The following is a 24,832-nucleotide window of genomic DNA, read 5'->3' on the forward strand; positions in this document are numbered from 1 at the left end:
TAGTATTGTCAGAGTTTAGTAGAGGGAGCCCTGAATGCAAAGCTGGATATAAAGGTAAGAGCCAGAAGCGAGGTACCGGTAGGATATGACTTAATTAAATAATGCAATTTAAACATCGATGCGTACGTTCTTTCCTAAAGATGAATTTCCTGCGACTTTTCAAAGATGAATGATTATGAGTTCATCTGTGCCTTCTATTAACCTCTAATGCATTTTTGTGGGCCATTTACATTCTCATGTCACACTAAATTATCCAGTGCTTAAAAATAACATTTTATATGTATATATTTCATTAAACCAATCACATGTTTGTCAAAGGCAGCTTATAACATAGTAGCTACCAATCATTTGCTTTCCAAGACTCTTGCTGGTTATCATCGGAACTGTGTTAGGAAGACAGGCGACATTTTCACACCCTGGTCTTTTTATAGCTGAATGTAGACTGTTATGAAACGATCATACTTCATCCTACAGATCGCAAGACCTCTGTCACTGATTGGGTCCACCCTTCGGTTTGACAAACTCGACCAAGCCGAGACAAAATGTCTGTTGATGTGCTTCCTTCACATTATGAAAATGATATCAGAGGGTAAGCTATTTGGCGTGTTTGACTTCGTGTAACCAGCACCTATATATAAATGATATATAATGGACATTATCCATTTGTGTTTACAGATATGTTAATCTCCTATTGGCAGAGAGCACCTGACACTGAGATCTATGACTTCTTCAGTATTCTAGAGTAAGATCATTGTATCACTGTTATTCCTGCTTAGTATTTCATTACTTAAATCTGTATAATGCGAAGTCGGCATTATAGCTTATTTGGAGACAGCTCAGCCCTTCTTGCAGACATTTGGAAGGTTGACCCTTCAAATAATCAACACTCCGGTTAACAAATGTACCCCTTTATCATTTAGTCTGTCGCCGCACTGACAGCATTTATTTCCACGTCATTGGACTTTACCCAAGTGTAGCCTTTTCTGTAGTGCTGCGAGAAATGAATTAACATAACTAATAATTAATCAAATGTTGCCACACAAAGTAGCCATTGTATTCAGGGGGCATTCTTTGCATATATATATATATATATATATATATATATATATATATATATATATATGTGAAAAATAATTTTTCTGCGCAATATTTTGCAGTGCATTATTCAGTACGAATAGCATTTGATTTATTAAAACTCCCAAATGCTTGATTGTGAAAATTCAGTATACATTAACAAAAATCTGTTTTTCAGAGTGTGCCTCCAAAACTTCAGGTACCTTGGGAAAAGAAATATAATAAGGTGCGCGTTATTCATTTATTTGCTTAAATTTCAAGTGTATTCAAAACAAAACAAGAATTCAAAGCATATCTAGTGAATATTATTTAAATAAAACACCTATCTAAGGCATAAATATTGGGGATTCCATCACACTATATGGCCATATATTGCTTAGCCCACCACTACGTCAAAGTACCCCAAGTGTGACAAGTTCTATCTCATCTTTCAAGGCAATATTGCTTAGCAAAGAGCTTAATCTTCAATATAAAGCCTTCTCTATAAACCGTTATCTGAGACAGGAGGGGCTGCTCAACCATAGGGTTTGGTCAGAACCTGCAGATAGTCTTTCCAGTGACTAGTAAGCTACCGGCCGAGAAGCAGGAGGATTATAGTATAGCAAACAATGAATTATGTGAATTTTCTTCCACCAGAAAAATAACTGCAGCGTTCAAACTCGCCCAAACATCCCAGAACAACGGGACCCTGAAAGGCTCCAATTCCTCTTCACAAGCTGGACTCCTAACACAGTGGTATTCCAACAAAGATTTCTTTCACTGATGTGTTACACAATATATTCTGCTTACACTCACTGATCTCCGCAAACACACTGGCAGAAACCGCCAAGTATAACACAGACTTACACAGACTACACAGATACAAATCAACATTACAGCAGAAAGTATTATGCATTATTAACATTATACAGCAGTTCACCACTCTTGAAAAAAAAATGTTTATGGTGTAACCTCGTTGCAATTTTTGTGGTTTATTAATGCCCTAAGAAATTTGTGATAAAAGCTTTTACAGAATACTGCATGGGTTTGTATTGTCCGGTATATAGTCTGTATATAATATCTAGTCTGTAGCAAATGCACTGGCCAGGCTTATTGGATGTCAGCTCGAAAATATGTAGCGTTAACACCCCTATGGATGTACTATTATGTCATGAAAAGAACCTCTTGCAGTAGAAATATAAGATAAAACCAACTGCCCATCAACCCAACAGTTTTATAAATACAAAAGAAAAAAGTGGGGTGGAATAACTTGGAAATTGACTGAAAAATTGACAGAAAAAAATATCACTCAATAAGTCAAATACTTTAGGAAGTGTTTTTCTATATATGTATATTTACATGTCCGGGTGCTTTCAGGGTTATTTTAGGTCATATGAAATACCCTGGGAAGGTTTTAAATAACAAATCCCAATTTTATGCCTTCTCAGATAACACCGATAGTGCTGAATACCTCGCAGTGAAGGGGTATTTTTTATTTTATAAGCACTGACTGATGATCTTCAATGCTTATCTGTGAATGTAGTGGTTTCATGTGAAGATTCTCTGCTTGAACATTCCATGGAATTATCCCCAGATTTTCCCACAAAGCGATCTCTGAACACCTGTTTCCAGAGTCCAGTTCCCACATTGTAAAACACATATCTGGCATCTGGACAAATAATAAAATGACATACTGGGACACTTTTTTACCATTATTAAAAAAAACTTACTCAGTTTAGCAGCTCTAATATCTATATATAGTTGCATGTTTAATTAAAGTAGCTGCTACCAGCACAAGCTATTATTATTTTTATTGCACTACTAAATATACTTAGTAAAAAGCAAGTGTTTTTAGCAAGGATCCATAAGAGCATAATCAGAAGAATTTCGGGAAGTTCTGTTAAACCATTACAGCAAATGCTCTAAAAGTTCTGAATAAACATAATGTCTCTTTAGCTTCCATCTCTGTTGATATTTTGATAAACATTTAGTGTAGTGTTCTAGCACAACTCAGATCACCCCCAATAACTCTAAGCCTGAGTTTAGCGTCCCTCTAAATTAAACCCAATCATGTCTTTATTGTCCTTGCCACGTTTTCATGGGACACATGCTCATTTTACATGATGCTGACCAGATCTACATAGTACTTCACTAGGGATAGATTCACTAAAAATCATGGAAAGGGTTAACTCAACCTACCAGACACAACTAAAATAAGTATTGCTTACAAGTACATGTGAGCTTAAACATATTGTTGTTTAAAAAGTCCCCTGAATCCTTTTATAGATGTGGGGGGCACAATAGACCCCATTCCCTTATTCCATGTACTGGTGGGTAGAGAACAGTAACAGAATAACCAGTTTGAAATCATAAAAATTCCCAGTGGGAAACCTGGATCCCATTTTATGCCCCCATATTCAACAACCCATGTGGGTTGGGGGGATTATTATAATTAACCTTTTAGAGGGGCATGGAAGGCACCCCTGTTTCTAACCCTCCTGTGAAAACCTATAACAAAAAATGGTATTTACCTTTAGAGGCCATCCATCCTTCTCAGATTATGCCCTCAGGTCCTTAATCTTCAGCCCCTTAAAGGTACCAAAAAACAGCACATTACCAAATGTCCCCAAGCGTTTAAATGGAAGTCTAATACTTTCACTGTGTCCTTTCCAAAGTTTAAATATTCGTTGCCTTTCCAATTTAGCAGACACAATGATTGGAGGTGGTTTGGATGATTGAAGGCATTGGTGGGCCTTCTTTATAATCCTTAGACAAAGTACGACAGAATGTTCAGATTTTACACCTCACCAGTCAAGCTTGTGTATAATGACAAAGTCACACAATTTTAAACAGCTGACAGATACATTTTCTGTTCCTTTTGCAGGATACATTCTACACACGACGGCCATAAGCATCCAAGATCACAGACGCTGCCCATTATACGCGGCAAAAATGCCCTTTCCAATCCTAAATTGCTGCAAATGATAGAATTGACAAGTTCAATAGCAAGTAAGTATGGATCAAGAAATGCCATTGCCAAACTAATAGAGATCCTTTATTTAGTACACATTGTCACATATTAGCTAATATGTACTATTTGGTAATACATGTAGCTGTTTCTTCAGTGAGTCAAAGGAAGATTATTCAATGGAATAAAAATAATCCAGATGCTGCAACTTCACCTTAACATTCCTCACATTTAACATGTTCTTACAAGTAGAAGTCTCAGCTCCCACCACCACGGACACTAGCAGGTCTCTCTTTACCAAATGTAAGACACATATTCTGCGTTATAAACTGCACTGTCCTTGTAGATATTGTAGATCACTTGCCCTCAGCAAAAAGGCTTGTTCTCATCTATTTTCTTCTGCTTGTGATTGTGATGTCTGAGAACGTCACACTTATAAATTGTGAGATCTTAAATATGTCCTCAATTCCTATCATTAGCAGGTGGATCCAATGAGACAGACATCGTGCATCATGTTGATATAGAGGGCAACATTGCCACAGAGGTCTGCATTACCGTTCTTGATCTGTTGTGTCTCTTCAATGACAGCCATCAGGTAACTCTTATATTACATATTTGGCTTTTTTCCCTCCCTATCTCTGCGGAATTCTTTACACAAATGTTATTAAATATCATTCTTCTCTGGCCCAATTTGGTTAGGTCTGTCAGCAAACTTGTGTCATATATCAGGATAGTAGAATTATACCTTCAATACACTGGAACTTGATAGGTTAACATTGACATTTTGACCACACTGAGAGCTCTCCAAGAATGTTCATTATAAAAAATGGAGGACAGGGATATACAAAGGCTGGTGAGACAGATGTGGTAAACGAAAAAGATCTTTAGGTGAGCATTTAGAAATGTTGGACGTTGGTGGACGTTAGAAATATTCCTTCTTCAGGACCCAACCACGCTTGGCGTGATAGTTCTTGAAAGTTGATAATTTCATTTCTATGATTTCCATTTGTATTATTTTACTTTGTGTATCTGTTTTGTTTAGAAATTACTGCCCTCTGACAACCAGAATGTTGTGATGAAGAAGATTTTTGACACCCACTTACTTTTTTTGCAAATCAACCAATCAGCTGCAGCCCTTCGTCACGTCTTTGCTGCCCTGCGGATGTTCGTGTGCAAGGTACCAATAGTGATAAAGGAAATTTACTCGTCAACTTTATTTTTTATATATAAAAAATGTATAATTGCCAACTATGAAAATAAAAGAAGGTGGTGGTTTTTGGTAGCCTGTTATTCATCCCGAATAAAGTCTGTAAATAGCATCCAATGTTAATTCACTGTGGAAAAATAAGAATAAAATGCGTTAAAATTAGTTAAATATCATCACACGGTTGCACAGGCTGTCCAGGACATATTTGTGCTGCCTGTCTGGACCCTGATGCGAGAGGCGATCCATGCTGGGCGTATACATTCAGACACCTTTCAAATAGTTTGATGTAATGCTATATTCCATATTCATTATGAGAATAAAATGTATTTTCCAAAATACCTTACCAGATGCATATATTGGTAACCGATGATAGTCCAGCAGACATGCACTACAATTCCAGGTATGATGTGACTTGTAGTGCACTGCAACTGGAAAGCCATTGGAATTGCGAACCTTAACATGCCGTTAGCTGCAATACATGATTTCATATATATAAATACTGATTTCATATATATAAATACTGATTTCATATATCATTCCCTTTGCAGTTTCCCTCTGCATTCTTTGAAGGCCAGGCTGACCTTTGTGGACCATTTTGTTATGAAGTTCTTAAATGCTGCAACCATCACTCTCGCTCAACTCAAACTGAAGCCTCTGCGCTTCTTTACTTTTTCATGAGAAAGAACTTTGACTACAACAAGCAAAAGTCAATAGTGAGATCTCATCTGCAGGTAAATGATTGTCTTCCCCAAATAAAATCCCTGTGTGTTTCTAATAAAAAAGGCATTTTTATTTTCAGACTGGCAGTTCACCTCTGCATATAGTTTCACATGTAGAGAATGTGTAGCCACACTTTATCGCATCTTTTAGTAATATTGTCAATCCTCTGATTTAACACCCTAGCTGATCAAGGCAGTGAGTCAACTGATTGCGGATGCAGGAATTGGAGGCTCTCGCTTTCAGCATTCGTTGGCAATTATCAACAACTTTGCCAATGGAGACAAACAAATGAAGGTAATTATTTGTCACTTGGTACAGATTCAAAAGCAAACCTATCACTACCCTGCCTTATGTACTTTATAGTTAAGGAAATGCTCCAGCCATCATGTGCAATTGAATGCATATCGAAGCTGAGTGTCCCCTTTAGCATTTTTGTCCTCTTGCAAATGCGTAAAGGGATTAATCAGAATCCCCATCCTCGTTTTCCCTCTTTCCTCACCCCCCAAGTTCTTTGGCTTGCAGGAGATGTATTCAGCTGAATGCACCTAATGCTTGCCACGCTGTGCATGTGCGCTATACCCAATGCCATCCAGCACTGACACGTGCCAGACTTCCAAGGGGTCTAAATAATGCATATTACAAACTACTTTAATATGATATTCTTTGATGGTCGGACATAGGACTGTCCCTTTAACAAAACTACCTTTCTTCTCTCTCTCTCGCTTTCAAAGAATACTCAGTTTCCAGCAGAGGTAAAAGATCTGACCAAGCGCATCAGGACAGTTTTAATGGCAACAGCTCAGATGAAGGAGCATGAGAAAGACCCTGAGATGCTGGTGGATCTTCAGTACAGCTTGGCAAACTCCTACGCGAGTACACCTGAGTTACGGAGAACATGGCTGGAGAGTATGGCAAAGATCCATGCCAGAAATGGAGACTTATCAGAGGTAGAGGAATGTTTTGTTCTTATTTAAAACTTGCCAGGGGAGAAAAGCAACACGATATTTGGCTTGGATGTATAGATTACACTTAGGAAAATAGAGCAATAATTTCGGCATTGATTTAGACCTTGTAACATGGCATATTTTGTTGGAATGTTTTATTAAAATTGCATTTAATTTGTCATGTATTTTCTAATATGAGCATGCAGAGGAAGCTTCTTGAAATCACAGTAGGAGAGCATGACTGAGGTTTTGGCAATATTATATCATGCCATAGATGAAAAGCAATTTTCTTTGGGAAGCAATATGGTTGCTGGCATAGGCACCTGTTTTCCTCTGTCTGTCACCCCTGTATACATTTTCAACAGTAAGCCATACAAAGACATTAGTAGTACAATATTAGTAATTAGATAAGAGTGTCAGATCACTAACACATATTTCTGTAAAATCCCTTCAGCTCTTGCAGTGTTGCGACTCCCCATTTGTAATCTCGCTATTCTGGATATTTTAAATGTTAGCTACAGATAAAACAGACATGACAAATACATATCATAGCATTTCACAGTTGATGGAGTAACTGGGAAAAGATGTGAATTTGATCCTGTTTGCTTTAGATCATCCAAAGGGCCATCCAAAGCATATGGTGTGATTCCGACTGCTCACCACGTGGCACATACACAACTCGTGAAAAACAAGGAATGAAACCAGTTTCCTGACATGTGAATGTGCATATAAGCCACTGTCTAGACACGAAACTGAGAGGAGGGTATTCCCCAGCGAAGCAAATGGCTTTAGTTCGGATTCGTATGGTGTGTTAGTTCCAAAATAAACATATCCCTTTCTTTGCTGAATCATTACAGCTCTATTTTATTGTTAAGTGCTGTTATGTGTCCATACATTGACATAAACATGTTTCATTGCATACTTAAGGGATACTCCTGCCCTCATATGCATTAAAGGAACCGAGTAAGTAGTACTTTTTTTAGAACACTGTTAGATATTTGTTTGGTTAACAAATCTAAATGTCTCCATGAGCAGTCTAAACCAATCGATGACAGATGATAGAACTCGAGTGCTGTAGGCTCTTCTTCATGAAACGATGGTGGAGGGCAGAAGATAGAGGAGTTTTCCATGTCATCTGATGTGTTTCATATCCTTTTTCTATATTGGTCAGGTTGTAGTAATTACCTATAAATCCTCTGTTTGTTTTCAGGCTGCTATGTGCTACGTCCATATTGCCGCACTGATAGCGGAGTATTTGAAAAGGAAAGGTAAGGTGATCTCTTGAATGGAAAATATAAGCCTCGGATTTAAAAAAAACACACAAATGCACCAAAGCTAGTGTTGAAACAACAGAGAGATCAAATATTAATTTTTGTTTATTCTGTGTGTGAATCATTTTGCCATGGCCACTGTCACAGAGAGGCAAGAAAGGCTTGAGCGCCCATTTTTTTTTCACAAAATCTGCAAACAAATTATTTAAATAATTTATTTTCAACAAATAAATCAGTCTAAAAGTATACTTTCACACAATTTCAAGTATGTGTTCTTAAGAAACAACGTACTAATGCAAACTTCTGCTAAATGTCCCACCAATTTTTTGGTTCCCGGGGTATCAGGGCACTGCCGATCTACGAAGTGGAAAGACCTGTCTACAAACTAGACTCTTCAAGAACACGTAGATCACTCGCTAAAATCATACCCCGTAAAAAGCTATCTGTGTTCCTGTGCATCTACATAAAGTCAGTTATAATATGTGTTAATATGCTGTAGATGCGTAGAGGGTCGTGTAACTTGGGAGTAAAATTATGACTGATGCTATTTAGTAAGGGCAGGTCTAATAGTCTGAAATGTTTTATATATATATATATATATATATATATATATAACCGAGTTATACTGTCACTGGTGTATTGCTTTTTCACCTTTTTGATTGCTTCGGCATTGGAGATGCTTCACATTTCTTTGAAAGTGTCTCTCTTTATGGTCTGGAATATACAGGTAAAATTGCATTGATGAATCGGAGACACGTTAATACTTTGTATGCCAAATGAAATTGCTTACTAGAAGCGGTATATTATTGCGTTCTTGCAGTCACAATCTAGAATCATATTTGAGTTCAGAAATGAGTTGAATAAAAAACAAAAACTTGCATTTTCCACAATAAACATCAAGTAAGATTTAGGCAGGTCCTTGAATCATGTCGGAGGTTGAAATGTCTAAATGTGTTGCTGATTTAGAAAAACACACAAAAAAAGCAAACTAAGTACAAATGCCCCCAAAATGTCTACACATTAATGAAATGACACATGCCAAAACAGTAACATGTTATATGTCAGACTGTGCTTTAACTGGGTATACAGGGAAAAGAAAAAATGGTGCGCTAAGCTAGTCTCAGGCTCAAATAATACAAATGTATAATATGAGGCCTACCAAACAGTGTGAGCATGCTGCAAATACAGTGTGTTGGCTGTACAGTGTATACAGAAAACAAAAAACTGTCTGCGCTTCTCACCCTAATAATGGGTATATTTAATCATATATTGTATGTTGCTATTCTCATTTCATAAAGGGTGAGAAGCAGCCCCTTAAAAAGCCATGTTTCTGGCATTCCCATGTCACACCATATTATCACTTTCATGGGTTTTAACACATTTATGAGGCAAATTCAGTCGAAATTGGGCATGCTTCCAAACAGGATTATCTTCAGCATGCTTAGCACCAGAAACTGTATATTCACAAATGCCTGTTTAATGCACGTATGTGACATCACTCCATATGTTCTACTAATCCATATATGATAACACTGCATACTGAATGGTTCATGCATGCACTAACATCATACTGACTCGGTGTTACGATAATGTTAAACTAGGTTACTGGAAATGTGATAGCAGTCAGACTTCAAGCTTGGCGCAGGAAGATGCCCAAAGCCCTGGTTATAACCTATTACTAACATCTGCCAATGGAAAATGTAAGTGATACAACGTCATTCATATGTCCATGTACTTGGGTCTCTGAACAGGTAATTATAGTATCTACTAATCACCACTGAGCTAATTAATTTGTTGGCATTCCATCATTTCACACGTATGTAATCACATGCTCATGTTTCTTACCCTAATGTGCATGATGAATACAGGGCCCTGGACTGGGCGATGACAAGGCAGCCCTGGCACTTTAAGGCCAATGGCTCCTTGATGACATGAATGTGATATGCGGCCAGGCATTTCCAGCTAGTGGAGCGACAGGTGGGGTAACTGTGTGGCACTCTCGGCCAGGGCCCACGAGGCATTTATCCGATGTATGAGATGGCCAGTACGGCTCTAAATACCTATACATTAAACTTTACCATAAACTCGAATAAGAATAATGACTCTTTAAACTTCCCAAATAGTTCACATGCTCTGTTTTTTTCATGAACAAACTGATACAACAGTCGAACTGATAGTCTCATCACATCTCTGTGTAGGCTTAGGTTCCCCAGTTACTGACGCTCCATACACATTAAGATGTGATGCCTGCGCCATGCTGTGGGTAAAAGGAACAGTGTCCTCTACCAAAAGTGACTTTGCTGAAAATCACCACTGCCTGGTACCTATTTAATGGAGCGTGACTGTTGAAGCGTTTTAACGTACCAGGCGTCCTGCTCATAACCCTGTGGGACTGGAGTTATTGGGTCACAATCACGAGGATGACAATACTGATGCTCTAATACTGATAACCTAATCATTTTGTCTCCAGGCACATTTTCCATGGGATGGCCAGCCTTTCAGACCATTACCCCAAACATCAAGGAAGAAGGGGCAATGAAAGAGGATTCAGGGATGCAGGACACTCCATACAGTGAGGCAAGAGCATTTCATAAATCTCAAAACCAAGCTACCACTTTCCCAAAAGGACAATATAAATACTTTTACGGAGTTTATATAATATTTGCATTTTGGACATGAAACGGATATCTGAGGATACCTGTTAAGTAGTATAGGATGTTTACCTCGTCACTTAATCATCTCAACATTCTTTCTCTTCATTGAGACCTTTCATCTTAATTGAGTTTGTCTCTGTCATTAAAACACCAGTTTTCTTCTCTGTATCAGTGTACATTCGGGATTTAATTATTTACTCTACAGAGCACTCTTGTGGAACAGTTGGATCTGTGTGTGGACTATCTGTGGAAGTCCGAACGCTACGAGCTGATTGCTGATGTCAGCAAGCCAGTTATTGCGGTGTTTGAGAAGCAACGAGACTTCAAAGTAAGATTTTTGTAAGCTGCCTACTGTGTCTGTGTCCGCTACCAGCATCTGTGCTATATTTGGCCCTTACAGTGCCACAAATATTAACATTTGATTCAGAACTGAGTGGGGATTCTATGTTCCATTACAATAAAACGATCAATAGTAAAAGGGCAGTTTCTGTAGAATGACTTTTACAGTGAGATTTAACCTGTTGTATGACTAAGTCAATATGTTTTATTTTTGTTTTGTTTTGTTTATATGTCAGAGGCTGTCAGAGTTGTACTATCGTATTCATCGTTCTTATCTGAAAATCGCAGAAGTTGTGAACGCAGAAAAGCGGTTATTTGGCCGATACTATCGGGTTGCCTTCTACGGTCAGGTAAATCAAATTCTGGGGAATATCAATAAGTGATTACATCATTTAATTAATAAGTAATTAATAGGACATTTAATTGATTATCCACCAAACCAATTTATCTTTAATTAAATGTCACTTTAAACACAGAGCCATTGTTCAATCTGAGGTGGTCTTCTAAACCTTTAAGTGATGCAAAAGGTGCAGATTGTGTGGCTATAGAATGCATAAAGGCAAATCATACCCTGGAAAACCTGAGATCCTTCCAGCTCATGATCAGTTCTAGTATTAAAGTAACAAGTCCATCTCATTGAGTCTTAAACCGGGTTAATATACTTATTTGGCCCCCTCCATGGTTGCCTTTCTCTTATCAAAATGTTCCCCTATGCAATATGCTATAAATTAATTATTTTGCATTGTATAAGCACACAGTTATACATTCTGTACTCTTTACAATTTGAGCCAGTCTTTGTACTCTGTAGATTATATCTGGCCCCTTGCTGTGCTAAGAGAGGTCAATGTTTCCTGTACATGATGATAAAGCCATGCAAATCACGCAAACATATTTTTTTCCTGTACAAAGAACCTTGTATCTTCTCTTTAAAACCTGGATTGTTAAAGGCAACTTTTTCTTGAGTTGTGAATTACTAAAATGTATCAAAATGTGGATTGTATCTTAATGCACACATTTGCTCTTTTTTCTCATGATCCTATTGAAGGCTGTGGTAAGTGTGCCATATCTCTGTTCCCAAATTCATTTCCCTACTCACTTTGTTCAACGACAGATTAACCGTGATGTTCTTCATTTAATCCATTAATATGATCTACCTGTGATAAAATTCATTTGTCATTACCTAATGGTGAGTTGTGCTCCATTGTGTGTGTGCAAGCCATATGGCGTATCACCTAGCCTGTTTATGTGGTGTTTATTTCATGGCGTTCCTTTACTAAATGGGGATACCTGGGAGCTCACCGGCTTGCCCTGGAGCCTGCCGGTATCACAGCTGATTACCGGGCCTACATATGTTTTCTCTGGATCGGGGCTATGGCATTTGGCCCCACTGACTCCTCATCTATGTCTCTCTCATCCCTTGCTCATGTAATGTGTTTTATCCACACCACAGCTCGTCCTGGCTTCCCTATGGAATAGGAGGAGAAGGAGAGCCTCAATCCAACCAGTTTAGGACCCAAAAAAGGACTCCTGATCAATGATTAAATGAATTCATACAGAGTACAGAACATCTATCATTTATATGCATGTATTGTGGACCTAGAAACGAGGACCTAACTATATCTTCAACCTTCTATAGTAAAATGACAAATTGTCAGTCTGGATTTTTCATTCAGAGAACAGAGAAACATGGATTTTGATATTATATATTTTTGATTGGAGACAGCACATCCAGTATAGAAATTCATATAGTCTCTTTTAACAAACTATTCACATTCACACATTATAAAGGTGTTCATTTTATTATATCCATTATTATTCATATTATACTGCTCTATTATAAATAAAACTACTCCTAGTGTATCAACAAAGAGGGCAATAAAAAAACATATAAAAGTTGATCCAGGTCTAGATTCTTTAGCATAATAGCTTTAAGGGTGGCTACAATACTAAATGTGCGAAACAAAATATTTCTAGTAAAATAGAGTGTAGATTTTTGGTTTTTGACATACCATTAAATAAATGTTATGAGTCAGACTCACCACTAGATGGTGCTGTTACATGTATCCTCATTCATGGTTTTCTTTTACATTACATTTTCTTATATAGCGCCAGCAGAGTGCGTGGTGCTGTTAAGTGTTTAGACCTTTTAAAATGTAACTATATCTGAAATAACAATAAGTGTATTATTGGTAAACAGCACGCTTTATTTTTCCGAATCCAGGAAGTTCTGTTCTACTGTACACTATAAACAAATTAATTCAAGCCACAGCCTCTTAAAATCTGATTTTAAGGCGCCTTGATGTTTTCAGGATTTCCTTTATACGACCACAAGTCATATATGTGAAGATACATTTTACCAACTCCCTTAATAACAACACTTGCAAGTGCAAGTTTAAAGATACATGTTTTCTAAGAAATATATATTTCCATAAGACATTGTAAGACAGGTCAAGATCTGCAATAGGAAGTGGGCTTGTGGCATGAGACACAAAACAACCTATTTGAGTTGACTGTTTAGGCATTTAAACTGATAGGAACTTGGTGTGTAATTTTTTATATTACTAGTCCTTTAATAGAAATACATCAAGGCCCCTCAACATCTCCCCAGAGTTGCTTGCCGCTTTAGCTGTGATGACAAGTTGCCCTATTAAACGGTTTAAGTTGCCGTTGGCACTGCTTGATGCTGGCAGGGAAACAGGCAAAACAATGCTTGGCTCAATGATTCCTTAGGGAAACAGCAGCATTACTGCCTATTTCATTATCGGAAATGCTGATTTCAGCTCAGCAGAGATTCTGGGCTTAGAGCTCAATTGAGTAAATGCGTTTCAAGAGACAAATAATAATATGAAGGCTCTCCATGGAAGAACACACCGGTTAAGTGCTTGTTTTCACTCTTGCTGAGTATTAGATATCAAATTTAATATTACTTGTCTCACGTCAGACAAGCACTTATGAAGGAATTTGTTAATGAGTGTGAGATAAACTGAGAGAGACTTATTTGCCACAATAGGTTAACAGCCTGATAGTTGTAAATGCTCTTAATCTGATATGATTTGGAAACTGCTACATTGAATCCAGCACCTTTACTGCCATAATCACAATTAGCTCTCCTTAAGCCGCCTCTCATAGTTTGGAGCAAACTGAACGTTTTATTCTTACTGAGTAGCAGAAGCTTCCCCGCAATGCCCAGCTGCGGCTGAACTAAAGCTAACATGTTTCTTAACCAGGCTTATTTTAGGAGCATTGGTTCAACAGCTGGATTGTCTCTCAGTGTTGCTACAATTTCCCAGCATTTCCTTGTCTCTAACGCCCTTAAATATGGAACATGTTCATTCCTCCATGTTATATTTCTAACCCATCAGAAGTTTTGTTTACACGTGTACTTGCTGTAGAGTCACAGACACAGGATGCCTTGAGGAATCCCAAAGTGTTTCCCTGTGAACATGCTGATCCTCTTTTCAGGGCTTCTTTGAAGAAGAAGAAGGCAAAGAATATGTCTACAAAGAACCCAAACTGACAGGGCTCTCAGAAATATCGCAGCGGCTGCTCAAGTTGTATGCCGACAAATTTGGAGCGGACAATGTCAAGATCATTCAGGATTCCAACAAGGTGGGTCCTTTTAGCCAACTAGATGAGCTTACTCAGAGACCATTCAAAATATACCATCTGACCAAAAGTATGTGGACACCCCTCCTAATTATTGAGATTAGGTGTTTCAGCCACACCAACAGTTATATAAAATCCAGCACATAGGTAGCCATCTAGATAGACAATAGAATGGGTTGTACTGAAATCTGATTCTCCAAGCTTAGTGTATATAGTGTATACTACATTACAACAATGCTCGCTGTGCTGATAACTATACCTGGGAACTCTCAAGGTATGACCCTGAGTGTCAAGGTCTCAGGGTGAAGGGGCAGATTCTCAGGGTCACACAGTCTGGAACTGACTCTTCTCCATTCCTCACTGCATATCTAAGGCTCCCAGTTTGGAGTTTTGCAGTATGTTATGGTTGATCTCGCTAATTTGAATGCAGGTGACTCTTGTATCTTTAAATAATGACAAGTCAAGGTTTCCATGAGGACCAGTATTAGATTAATTTGGTTCAGACTTCCGGTGAGTGACTACATAGAAACTTCACAATGGGCTATTAAAGAGTTAATACTTCAAGAAAGTTCCCAAGTGTGATAAATGATGATCCTCCTTGGGAGCAGTCACCATGCAGTCACAACTTCATCATGTGAGACAACCATTCCTGCTAGAATTGCTGGGATGCAAGCACACAAGCAGGGTCCTCTACTCACCTATTTCAGTTTCTATATGATGAACATTTGATTCTAAATTTCCCGCTCTCACTGACAAAAAAAAAGTGCTAGCTTTTGGTAGTGCTAATAAATAGATGAATGTTTGCTAACAGCTGTGATGCCAATAATTATTCCATTCTAACTCAGGTGAACCCTAAGGATCTGGACTCAAAGTTTGCCTACATCCAGGTTACATACGTAACGCCGTACTTTGACGAAAAGGAAACGGAGGACAGAAAAACTGATTTTGAAAGACATCACAATATCAACAGATTTGTGTTTGAAACGCCATTCACGCTGTCAGGAAAGAAGCACGGCGGGGTGGAGGAGCAATGCAAGAGAAGAACCATCCTTACAAGTAGGTTGTCATAAATCAGGTTTTGCTTTTAACACTTCAATGTACACCCAGCAATATTATTAGATATATGAGGACTTTTATAAGGGATGACCCAACCCATAACATCATAACTCATCATTGGGGAAAACCCCTGTTTGCAGTAAAGTACTCTTACTAACAAAAAATATATAATTTTTAATTCATATCTTTTTTAAACTCCAACATGTACATGTATAGTTGCAAAGGTTGCTGGGCATTGGTAAAAAATGGTTGGACTTTGACATGAAATAGGCATATCATGTGTATATGTATGTGTATATGTATGTGTATATATATATATATATATATATATATATATATATATATATATATGTATATATATATATATATATAAAATAAAAACACAATAGCAATGTTAGCTGTATGATTGAAGATTGCTCTTCTATGGGGAGTAGAGACAGCAAGTCAAGGTAGTTGCTATGTAGAAAAGGACAGGTATTTGATCTTTCTGTGTATTGTAAATAAGAGAGACGTATAATCGGCAGACCAGATAAAAGAACAATGTATTCATCAATGTGAGATATAATTAGGTTATTCATTAGCGAAATTAGACATGTTACAAATAGAGTAAGAACATGATTTCAAAGCTGAGACCATATGGTGCAAAATGAGAGCAAACAGTCAAGCAGTAGACTAGACAAGCTATTGAAACTGTGGACAATACTCTCATCAATTATTAAAATAAATGAAGCCACAGTTCCTGATTTAAGTGCATTTGAGGTTCTTTCTACAGTTTTAAGCTTTACACTTGTTGATTTTTTATACACATTTACTGATGAAGGTTTGGGTGAAAGGTTGGGGTTTCAACCTTTATAAAGCACATGGTTCATCAATACATACGAACCTGTGGATGAAAATGGCTAAAATATCTGATGATAAAGTATTTAGAATCTCCTGAAATTCTATGGAAATATGTAGGAAAGCAGACTCAATGGAACATTGGATTGTCCCAAGAAACAGGACACAACCAAACATGTATTTGGTGGAGAGAAAGCATGTACATTCCTAATATTACAAGGATAAGTACCACGACATGCATTTAGTTCCATCTTTGCATGATAGGCATGTACTGTATGCATACTAGGGCTGCAACTAACGATTATTTTAATAATCGATTAGTTGCCCGATTATTTTGTCGATTAATCGATTAATCGGATAAAAAAATACATTATTTTAAATTGAAGAAAAATTGCAATAAAAAACGTACAATTTACACTTTCATCTCTTTATTGCAATGGCCTCTCTCTATTCACCTTCTTATTTTACTGACATAATAATAAAAGCTACAAGAACCCAAACACGGTGTTTCTCAAACTAGGTTTTTATACAAAGTTATTAGTAAATATTAATTCATATGTTAACTATTTTTCATATTTAATAAAAACTGAGAAAAAAAGCCTTGTTTAAATTTTTTTGTTTACCAAACTGCCCCAGTTATGCACATCTGACCCCCAGCTTGCCACTCTGCCCCCATATATGCCTTATACCTCTTATATGCCAGATTCCACTGTGCCCCCTGATATGCCACTGTGCCCCCTGATATGCCTTATACTCCTTATATGCCAGTGATATGCAACTGAGCCCCCTGATATACCTTTTACCCCCAGATTTGTTTTATGCCCCCCTGATATGCCTAATATCGATATGTCTTATACCCCCTATATGCAACTGAGCCCCCTGATATACCTTTTACCCCCAGATATGTTTATGCCCTCCTGATATGCCTAATATCCATATGCCTTATACCCCCTATATGCCCTAAAAATTCATAATACCCCCCATACACCACTATAACTCACCCATACACCACGCTGGCTCCTCCCCCTCCCATACACCACTCTGGCTTCTCCCCCTCTCATACTCCATTCTGCCTCCTCCCCCCTCCCATACACCACTCTGCCTCCTCCCCCGCCCATACATCACTTTGGCTCCTCCCCTCCCATACATCACTTTGCCTCCTCCCCCTCCCATATACCACTCTGCCTCCTCCCCTCCCATACATCACTTTGGCTCCTCCCCCTCCCATACTCCACTCTGCCTCCTCCCATACACCACTCTGGCTCCTCCCCCTACCATACACCACTCTGGCTCCTCCCCCTCCCATACACCACTCTGGCTCCTCCCCCTCTCATACTCCATTCTGCCTCCTCCCCCCTCCCATACATCACTCTGCCTCCTCCCCCGCCCATACATCACTTTGGCTCCTCCCCTCCCATACATCACTTTGCCTCCTCCCCCTCCCATATACCACTCTGCCTCCTCCCCTCCCATACATCACTTTGGCTCCTCCCCCTCCCATACTCCACTCTGCCTCCTCCCCCTCCCATACATCACGTTGCCTCCTCCCCCTCCCATACTCCACTCTGCCTCCTCCCCCCTCCCATACTCCACTCTGCCTCCTGTGAACCTCCGTTTCTGACAAGACACCAGGGAGCCGGGTAGAGAGGCAGAGTGGCGTATGAGAGGGGGAGGAGCCAGAGTGGTGTATTGGAGGGTGGCTCCCATACACCCCTCTGACTCCTCCCCCCTCCCATACACCGCTCTGCCTCTCTACCCGGCTCCGTTACTGAAGGCACTTTCACTGCAGCTTCATAGAAGCCACAGTGTAAGTGAAGGGCAGTAACGGAGTCTGTCTGTGCGATGCAGACCCTCACCGGCTATCAGAGAGGATGATTCTCTGTCAACCGGTGGGGGTCTGCATCGCACAGACAGACTCCGTTACTCACCTTCACTTACACTGAGGCTTCTATGAAGCTGCAGGGAAAGTGCCTGTCAGTAACGGTGCCGGGTAGAGAGGCAGAGTGATGTATGGGAGGGGGGAGGAGGCAGATGGGAGGGGGGAGGAGGCAGATGGGAGGGGGAGAGAGACGGAAGTGAGAGACCGGCCGACAGTGAGGGGAATCCAGGTCCCCTGCAGCGTAGCAGGGGATCTGGATTCCGGTGTTATAATCCAATCTCTGTTCGGATTATATAAGGAGAGGAGTTTTTCATAGCATTTGCTCTGAAAAAAACCTCTTTTTATAATCGATAAAAATCGATCCGATTAATCGATAATGAAAATCATTGACAACGATTTTCATTATCGATTATTATCGATTTTATCGATTAGTTGTTTCAGCCCTAATGCATACTTTTATGGTGACAACAAATACCTGACAATGTTTACCAAAATGCAGGCAGTCTGGCAGTAGCCTCAACACTACCAACTTCAAATCTATCGCGTTGATCCGGATATTAGTATCTGTTAAACTCAACAGCGAACTGACAGCACTAAACATTTTTGTGAATAGACAAGTTGGCCTTCTGGTTGGCTTTGACAAGTGTTTTCAGTCATTGAAGTTACATTTGTAACTTGATGCGGTTGTGCCAGCCATTGGTTATCCGGACCCCAGACTTATCAGCCATTCTCAATCCAGACTCACCCACAATTTAGGAAACTCACAGAACCTTCTTACAAGCATCCATACGCATGTTCCTGAGAACCAAAGCATTAAGCGAAAGGAGAAAAATAGGCCTGGCTGCTATGCTTTCACTTTTGACGAGCAGGCCTGCCTCCAACATATTTTAGATCGAAACACATGTCAAATTGATAGTAGCTAAGTAAGGATGACATGGAGTAAAAATGTTAACTGGGTTTGGAATCAAGTGTACATGATCAAGATTAACCTTCCAAAAAACAACACTTTGCATCTGACTGTGTGAAATATAATGTCCACATATTAGAAAGGTTGCCATTGGAAGGGCAAGTACTTGTTAATAGATTGGTGTGAGAAATGACAGAACACCCTGCCAATAATCACTGGTTTTGTCCCATACAGCTAGCCATTCATTCCCTTACGTCAAGAAAAGGATACAGGTTGTAAAACAAACAAGCACAGAATTGAACCCTATTGAAGTTGCAATTGATGAAATGTCTAAAAAAGTTTTGGAACTTCAACAACTCTGCTTGATGGAAGGTGTAGACATGATAAGGTTACAGCTTAAACTCCAAGGGAGCGTCAGTGTGAAGGTAAGAGCCGCAATGGCCTTTTCTCTATAATATAAAACTGAAGCTTGTGAGCAGTGGACATCTTCTTTAAAGTAGTTGTAGGCTCATGTGAGTTGTTGAATTTTATGGAGACATGCAGAAAAAGAAGAAAGGGTATGGAGCAAGAGTTATATTTTGGTTCTTACCTGGAGAGAACTGAGCTTCAGGAGTGTTCTAAATTCACATAACCAATATGTGAAGACAATCTTAAGCTGTAGAAGATAAAACTAAAGCAAGGACCGATACATTCTTCATGCAGTTCACCAAGGAAAATGAACAATAAATTAGCTCTGTCCATGAAGGCTTTTGTAAGAACCCTGTTTAAATGTATATATGTGTACATTTTCATTACAGGTAAATGCTGGACCAATGGCATATGCGAGAGCCTTTTTAACAGAGACAAATGCCAATAACTATCCAGAGAGTCAAGTAAAGCATCTCAAAGACATCTTCAGGTGATATACTTCGTTAATTCTGTACATGTACCATTCATTCATTAATTTCTTCAAATTGTAGTTATATGGATTATAGCAAAACACAGTGACAGAAAAGCCTTAACATATGCTTCTCTGCCACTTTATTTGGTTATAAAGCATTGATATAAAAATCATGCTAGGAAGGAACCCTCATTAAGCTATCGATCTGGTCCACTAACATGTTTGGGGCTGTTGTAAATGATCACTCAGCACTGTGCTTGGGATATTTTATTAACACAAGGCTGTATGCACTATGGCATGTATCTGTGCTTCGGAGAGTCCAGCTTTTTCTGAGAGTCCAGTTTAACTGGAAGTCAGGGAGAAAGATGCTTGTCCTTTCATATTGTTCTTGACTGTAAATTATAATAACTGTAATACTACAACTGTATTGCAGACAATTTGCAGACACCTGTGGGCTCGCTCTGGAAGTCAATGAGCGGCTTATAAAAGAGGACCAGCTTGAGTATCAAGAAGAAATGAAATCTCATTATAGAGACATCCTTGCAGAGCTCTCTGAAGTCATGAACGAGCCGGTGAGGATTATGTAGCCACTTTTTATAAAATGGGCGATACAATGTTATTGTTTTCATTAAAGGATTGTTGGCCATGAGCTAATTTTATTGTGAGGCAGTCCAAGATGGGAACCACAGTTTGCAAATTATTTCACAACTATAGGGTACATTCATTAAATATTGGTTCTTATCTAGATTTAAGAGGAAAAGCTTAAGTGAATCACCTTTGTCATAGCTGGTTGAGTTGGACCAGAGATGGAATTCCAAGTTCAACATGAACAGTAACTCTAGTGCTATAGTTAATAAAAAGAAAATACAACAGCAGAAATAGTCAGGGTCTATCCAATAAGCCAGAAGGTAGAAGGTAGGTGCTCTACTCTTCTGATTGTCTCTAAAATTGCATGGAAGATGGTGACGCAACAGGGGATACGCAACATACTCCCTACTTGCCCCATTATCACACATCATTGCACACATGATGGATGGAAATGAGAATGGGTAACTATTGCTAGCTCCCATTTTGTATTTTTTTAAATAAATTTTCCAGGAATCTCACCTCTGCTTGCATCACACACCAACCTTGTAGTGGAGCTTTTCCACAGTAGAGCCCCCTTTATGCCTGTATTTTAGTGTGTCTCAGCCACCAGTTACAGGAACCCTTTTTGTCCCTACTGGTTGGAAGAGTTTTTAAGAGTTTGAATTGACAGTGTTTGAGGTAACGGTGGTGACCTGTGATAGATTAAGGGCATGGTAAAACATACCTCCAAAAACCCAGTGGAGGCAGACTATATTTACATATAGCAGCTCTAACTAGCAGCTGTTATCAAGCTGCATGCATAACAGGAACCAAATGAGATATGGCCTTCAGAAGCTGCAGACAGACCATTTTTCAAAATGAGATCCCAACATGGAAATGGGAGAAATCCAAAAACAGTAATTGTCACAATTAGAAAATGTTTTTCTTCCTGTGTTGCGTATAAAATAACATAATGCATAGCATGACCTTGAATACTATGTTACAAATGTAAAGTACATTTATTCCACTAGGTATCTCTTCCTTCATCATCTTCTTTGTCGTGACTGTTGCATTGCATTGTTGCCTTATTATTCCTACACTCATTAGTTATCACACGGCTTTGTCAACTGAAGTCTCCCCAGGACCCATAGGGTGAAGGGGCCACAATCTTGCTTATTACCTACTTAACATGTGGCTGGCTATGTGTAGTTCTGTAATGTGGATTGTGGGTATAAAACATGATAGTGGTGCAAATTTTTTCAAGTGGCCTTAGAAGTATAGCAACCCATAGTTGAAATGGTCTAATCAGAACCAACACCCCTTTGGTTTGCTATAATAATAAGACTATTGCAGAATTTGCACCAGAATGGCTCTTTATACACAAACCCCATTCCATTACGCTCACAGAGCGGCCTTTTCATGTAACATTTACAGCTATAATCAATCCATCGTTCTCTCTCTTGTCTCTGTCAGCTTTCATGTGGCCCTTGCTTGTTCAGTTTCTCCCCATCCTTGTCTAACATTTCACTTGGTACTATAGGGAAAATGGGTACGTGATTTCCTTTCTTATCATTGCTCATTTGAATGCATGTCTTTTGTCATTGTCTTCTAGTCTTTGTTAAAGGGAGACTGCAGTGTGAGTGAACATAAGAACGTGTAGGGTAAGGACAGGAATTCCTCTAAAGGAGACTTCTGTAAGGCGGAAATAAATAGAAAGCAACTGGAGATTCTTCTCTTTGGGCCCTTTCAGACGTGGTTCTAAGAACCTATATTTGATGAGCCATCGGTATCATTTTAAGAAACCTGCTGTGTGAGAATACAAAAACCTCCTTTTCTAGGTTTGGTTCCTTACATAATACAGACGTAATGCACCATGTACAAAAAAGACATGGGCAGACTAGAGGAACCGAATTCTTCTAATTTGCCATCAATTCCTGTGTGTCAGTTTCCTTAGTTAAACAGCCATTTATACCATCAACCGTGTTTCTGTGAGTTAACCAAAGTATCAACCACCAGGATATATTATATGAGAATGTCAACCAACATAGCTTCCACTTAATCACCACTTTCTTACATTATTTGTTTAAACACGGTATTAACACTGGTGTAACAGAGACTGATGTGAATATAAGTCAAGGGACATGAATATTAGCACAATTAGGCTATATAGAAAAAGCAAGATATCTGCACCGAGTAATTTCATGTTTGGATAAAAGTTCCATTTAAAAGTGAAATCTGCCGTTTCTTTTAAAATGTTTAAAGAACAAGACCAACTAGAACCTACATCTCCTTTAGCCTTCACTTTGTAAAATTCACCACTGTCACTTTTTTAAATTAAGACCCTGTCTTTTCTTTTTTCCTTCCAATAAAAGATGACGTACAAGGAGGATCCAACAAAGCATCAAGGAGCCGAGAAACAATGTGTTCTTCGATCAATTAGTAGGACAAACACCGTCCTTCAGAACACATGATGAAAGCTTTTTGTTGTTTTTTTTTTAATTATTATTATCTCTAGAATGGACCTCGTGTCACAGGCTGACCGGTCTTTGCAATTCCAGTACAGTATAAGGAATATGCCTCTTTGAAGTTTAGCTAGTATTTTTAATTTATTTTAAATTGTCACTGCTGATAATTCTGGAAGTGCTAAAGTGATCATTGTGAATTCACAAATGCAAAGGTAGTAATTATACCTTTATTAAAAATGGGGCATTGTTTTGGTCCAAATGGGCACTTCATTTGAAATGTCTTTTTTTCATGCTAATTCTAATATTTTATCTCCTACTCATATTTTAAGAGTCATAATCCTATGTTTTATAATAAGCATATTTACAATGGAACTTGTACATAGAAGATGTGTAAAATTGGTCATTTTTATAGAACTGAGAATGTTTACTTCATACCCGTAATAACTAAGAGTATATAGAAATCATTATACAAAAATCTATTAAAGTATTTGTCAGTGTGCTTGGTTGAGGTTTCTTTCTTGCTGTGTGTGGTTTTGTTTTTCTGAGAATAATTTTATGTGTCATATTGTGCCTATATACATATATTTTTTATTTTAAGATTTTTGTTTTGTTATATATTCGGCATTGGGACACATGGTCATTACACCAACCGGGACTTTGATGACATTGCATTCTAAATACATAGACATTAATATGTAGTTGGTCCCCGCTATGCAGCTATAACGGCTTCCACTCTTCTGGGAAGGCTTTCCACAAGATTTTGGAGAGTTTCTGTGTGAATTTTTGCCCATTCACCCAGTAGAGCATTTGTGATGTCAGGCACTGATGTTGGACGCGAAGGCCTGGCTCACAATCTCCGTTCCAGTTCATCCCAAAGGTGTTCAGTAGGGTTGAGATGAGGGCTCTGTGGACCAGTCAAGGTCTTCCACACCAAACTCATTCTTTTTCTTTCTTGTCTTCATGGACCTTGCTTTGTGTACTGGGGCACAGGCATGCTGGAATAGAAAATGGCCCTTCCCCAAACTGTTTCCCACAAAGTTGTCTAAAATGTCTTAGTATGTCCCTTCAGCACACCAAGGACATTTTGAGCAATGCCAAAGGCGTATCACCAATACTGTAGGGATCTAGTCAGTAAACATCACAATGGATCTTGAAGGACAAACCCTGGTGAAGGTTTCCTGGGAGAAAGGTTGAGGTAGCCCTCTGTAATGCATTGATAATTATTTGAGATGACCCTCCTGATTTGACTGTATTTAAGTACCCAGCTCAGCTCTTTCTGAAACGTACCTCTAATAATGGATAATGGAGACTATCGCTTAGAATATAGACCTCTTTGCCCAGTGACAGCTGTTAGAAATATGCTGTAAAATGCCAAGGCACACAAACACTATGCATGTAAATCAGCTTAACACATTCTGTGTTTAATGGAGGGGAAGAGAAGTGCATTGCTAGTGATGCATGGACCACCGCTGGCTGAAA

At 38.7% G+C, this 24,832-nt stretch overlaps 1 protein-coding gene across 2 annotated transcripts in view; it reads left to right on the forward strand.

Moving 5' to 3' along the window:
- The window catches only part of DOCK10 (dedicator of cytokinesis 10), a 94,515-nt gene extending 70,663 nt beyond the window's left edge, over positions 1 to 23,852 (forward strand). The window contains exons 36-56 of one of the 2 annotated variants that reach the window (XM_053458886.1): positions 475 to 589; positions 676 to 742; positions 1,253 to 1,300; positions 1,711 to 1,809; positions 3,938 to 4,062; positions 4,501 to 4,616; positions 5,064 to 5,198; positions 5,777 to 5,959; positions 6,132 to 6,242; positions 6,680 to 6,895; positions 8,103 to 8,160; positions 9,765 to 9,863; positions 10,634 to 10,740; positions 11,023 to 11,145; positions 11,393 to 11,506; positions 14,619 to 14,765; positions 15,608 to 15,818; positions 19,676 to 19,866; positions 20,239 to 20,339; positions 20,755 to 20,893; positions 23,261 to 23,852. In XM_053458886.1, the coding sequence (XP_053314861.1) occupies positions 475 to 589; positions 676 to 742; positions 1,253 to 1,300; positions 1,711 to 1,809; positions 3,938 to 4,062; positions 4,501 to 4,616; positions 5,064 to 5,198; positions 5,777 to 5,959; positions 6,132 to 6,242; positions 6,680 to 6,895; positions 8,103 to 8,160; positions 9,765 to 9,863; positions 10,634 to 10,740; positions 11,023 to 11,145; positions 11,393 to 11,506; positions 14,619 to 14,765; positions 15,608 to 15,818; positions 19,676 to 19,866; positions 20,239 to 20,339; positions 20,755 to 20,893; positions 23,261 to 23,359 (2,604 nt within the window). In that variant the 3' untranslated portion in view covers positions 23,360 to 23,852. The remainder of the gene's footprint in view (positions 1 to 474; positions 590 to 675; positions 743 to 1,252; positions 1,301 to 1,710; positions 1,810 to 3,937; positions 4,063 to 4,500; positions 4,617 to 5,063; positions 5,199 to 5,776; positions 5,960 to 6,131; positions 6,243 to 6,679; positions 6,896 to 8,102; positions 8,161 to 9,764; positions 9,864 to 10,633; positions 10,741 to 11,022; positions 11,146 to 11,392; positions 11,507 to 14,618; positions 14,766 to 15,607; positions 15,819 to 19,675; positions 19,867 to 20,238; positions 20,340 to 20,754; positions 20,894 to 23,260) is intronic. The other variant, XM_053458887.1, reaches the window with a different exon arrangement.
- Positions 23,853 to 24,832: the final 980 nt, after the last annotated feature.

The sequence above is a fragment of the Spea bombifrons genome, chromosome 3 (genome assembly GCF_027358695.1).
Source record: "Spea bombifrons isolate aSpeBom1 chromosome 3, aSpeBom1.2.pri, whole genome shotgun sequence".
Lineage (NCBI taxonomy): Eukaryota > Metazoa > Chordata > Amphibia > Anura > Pelobatidae > Spea > Spea bombifrons.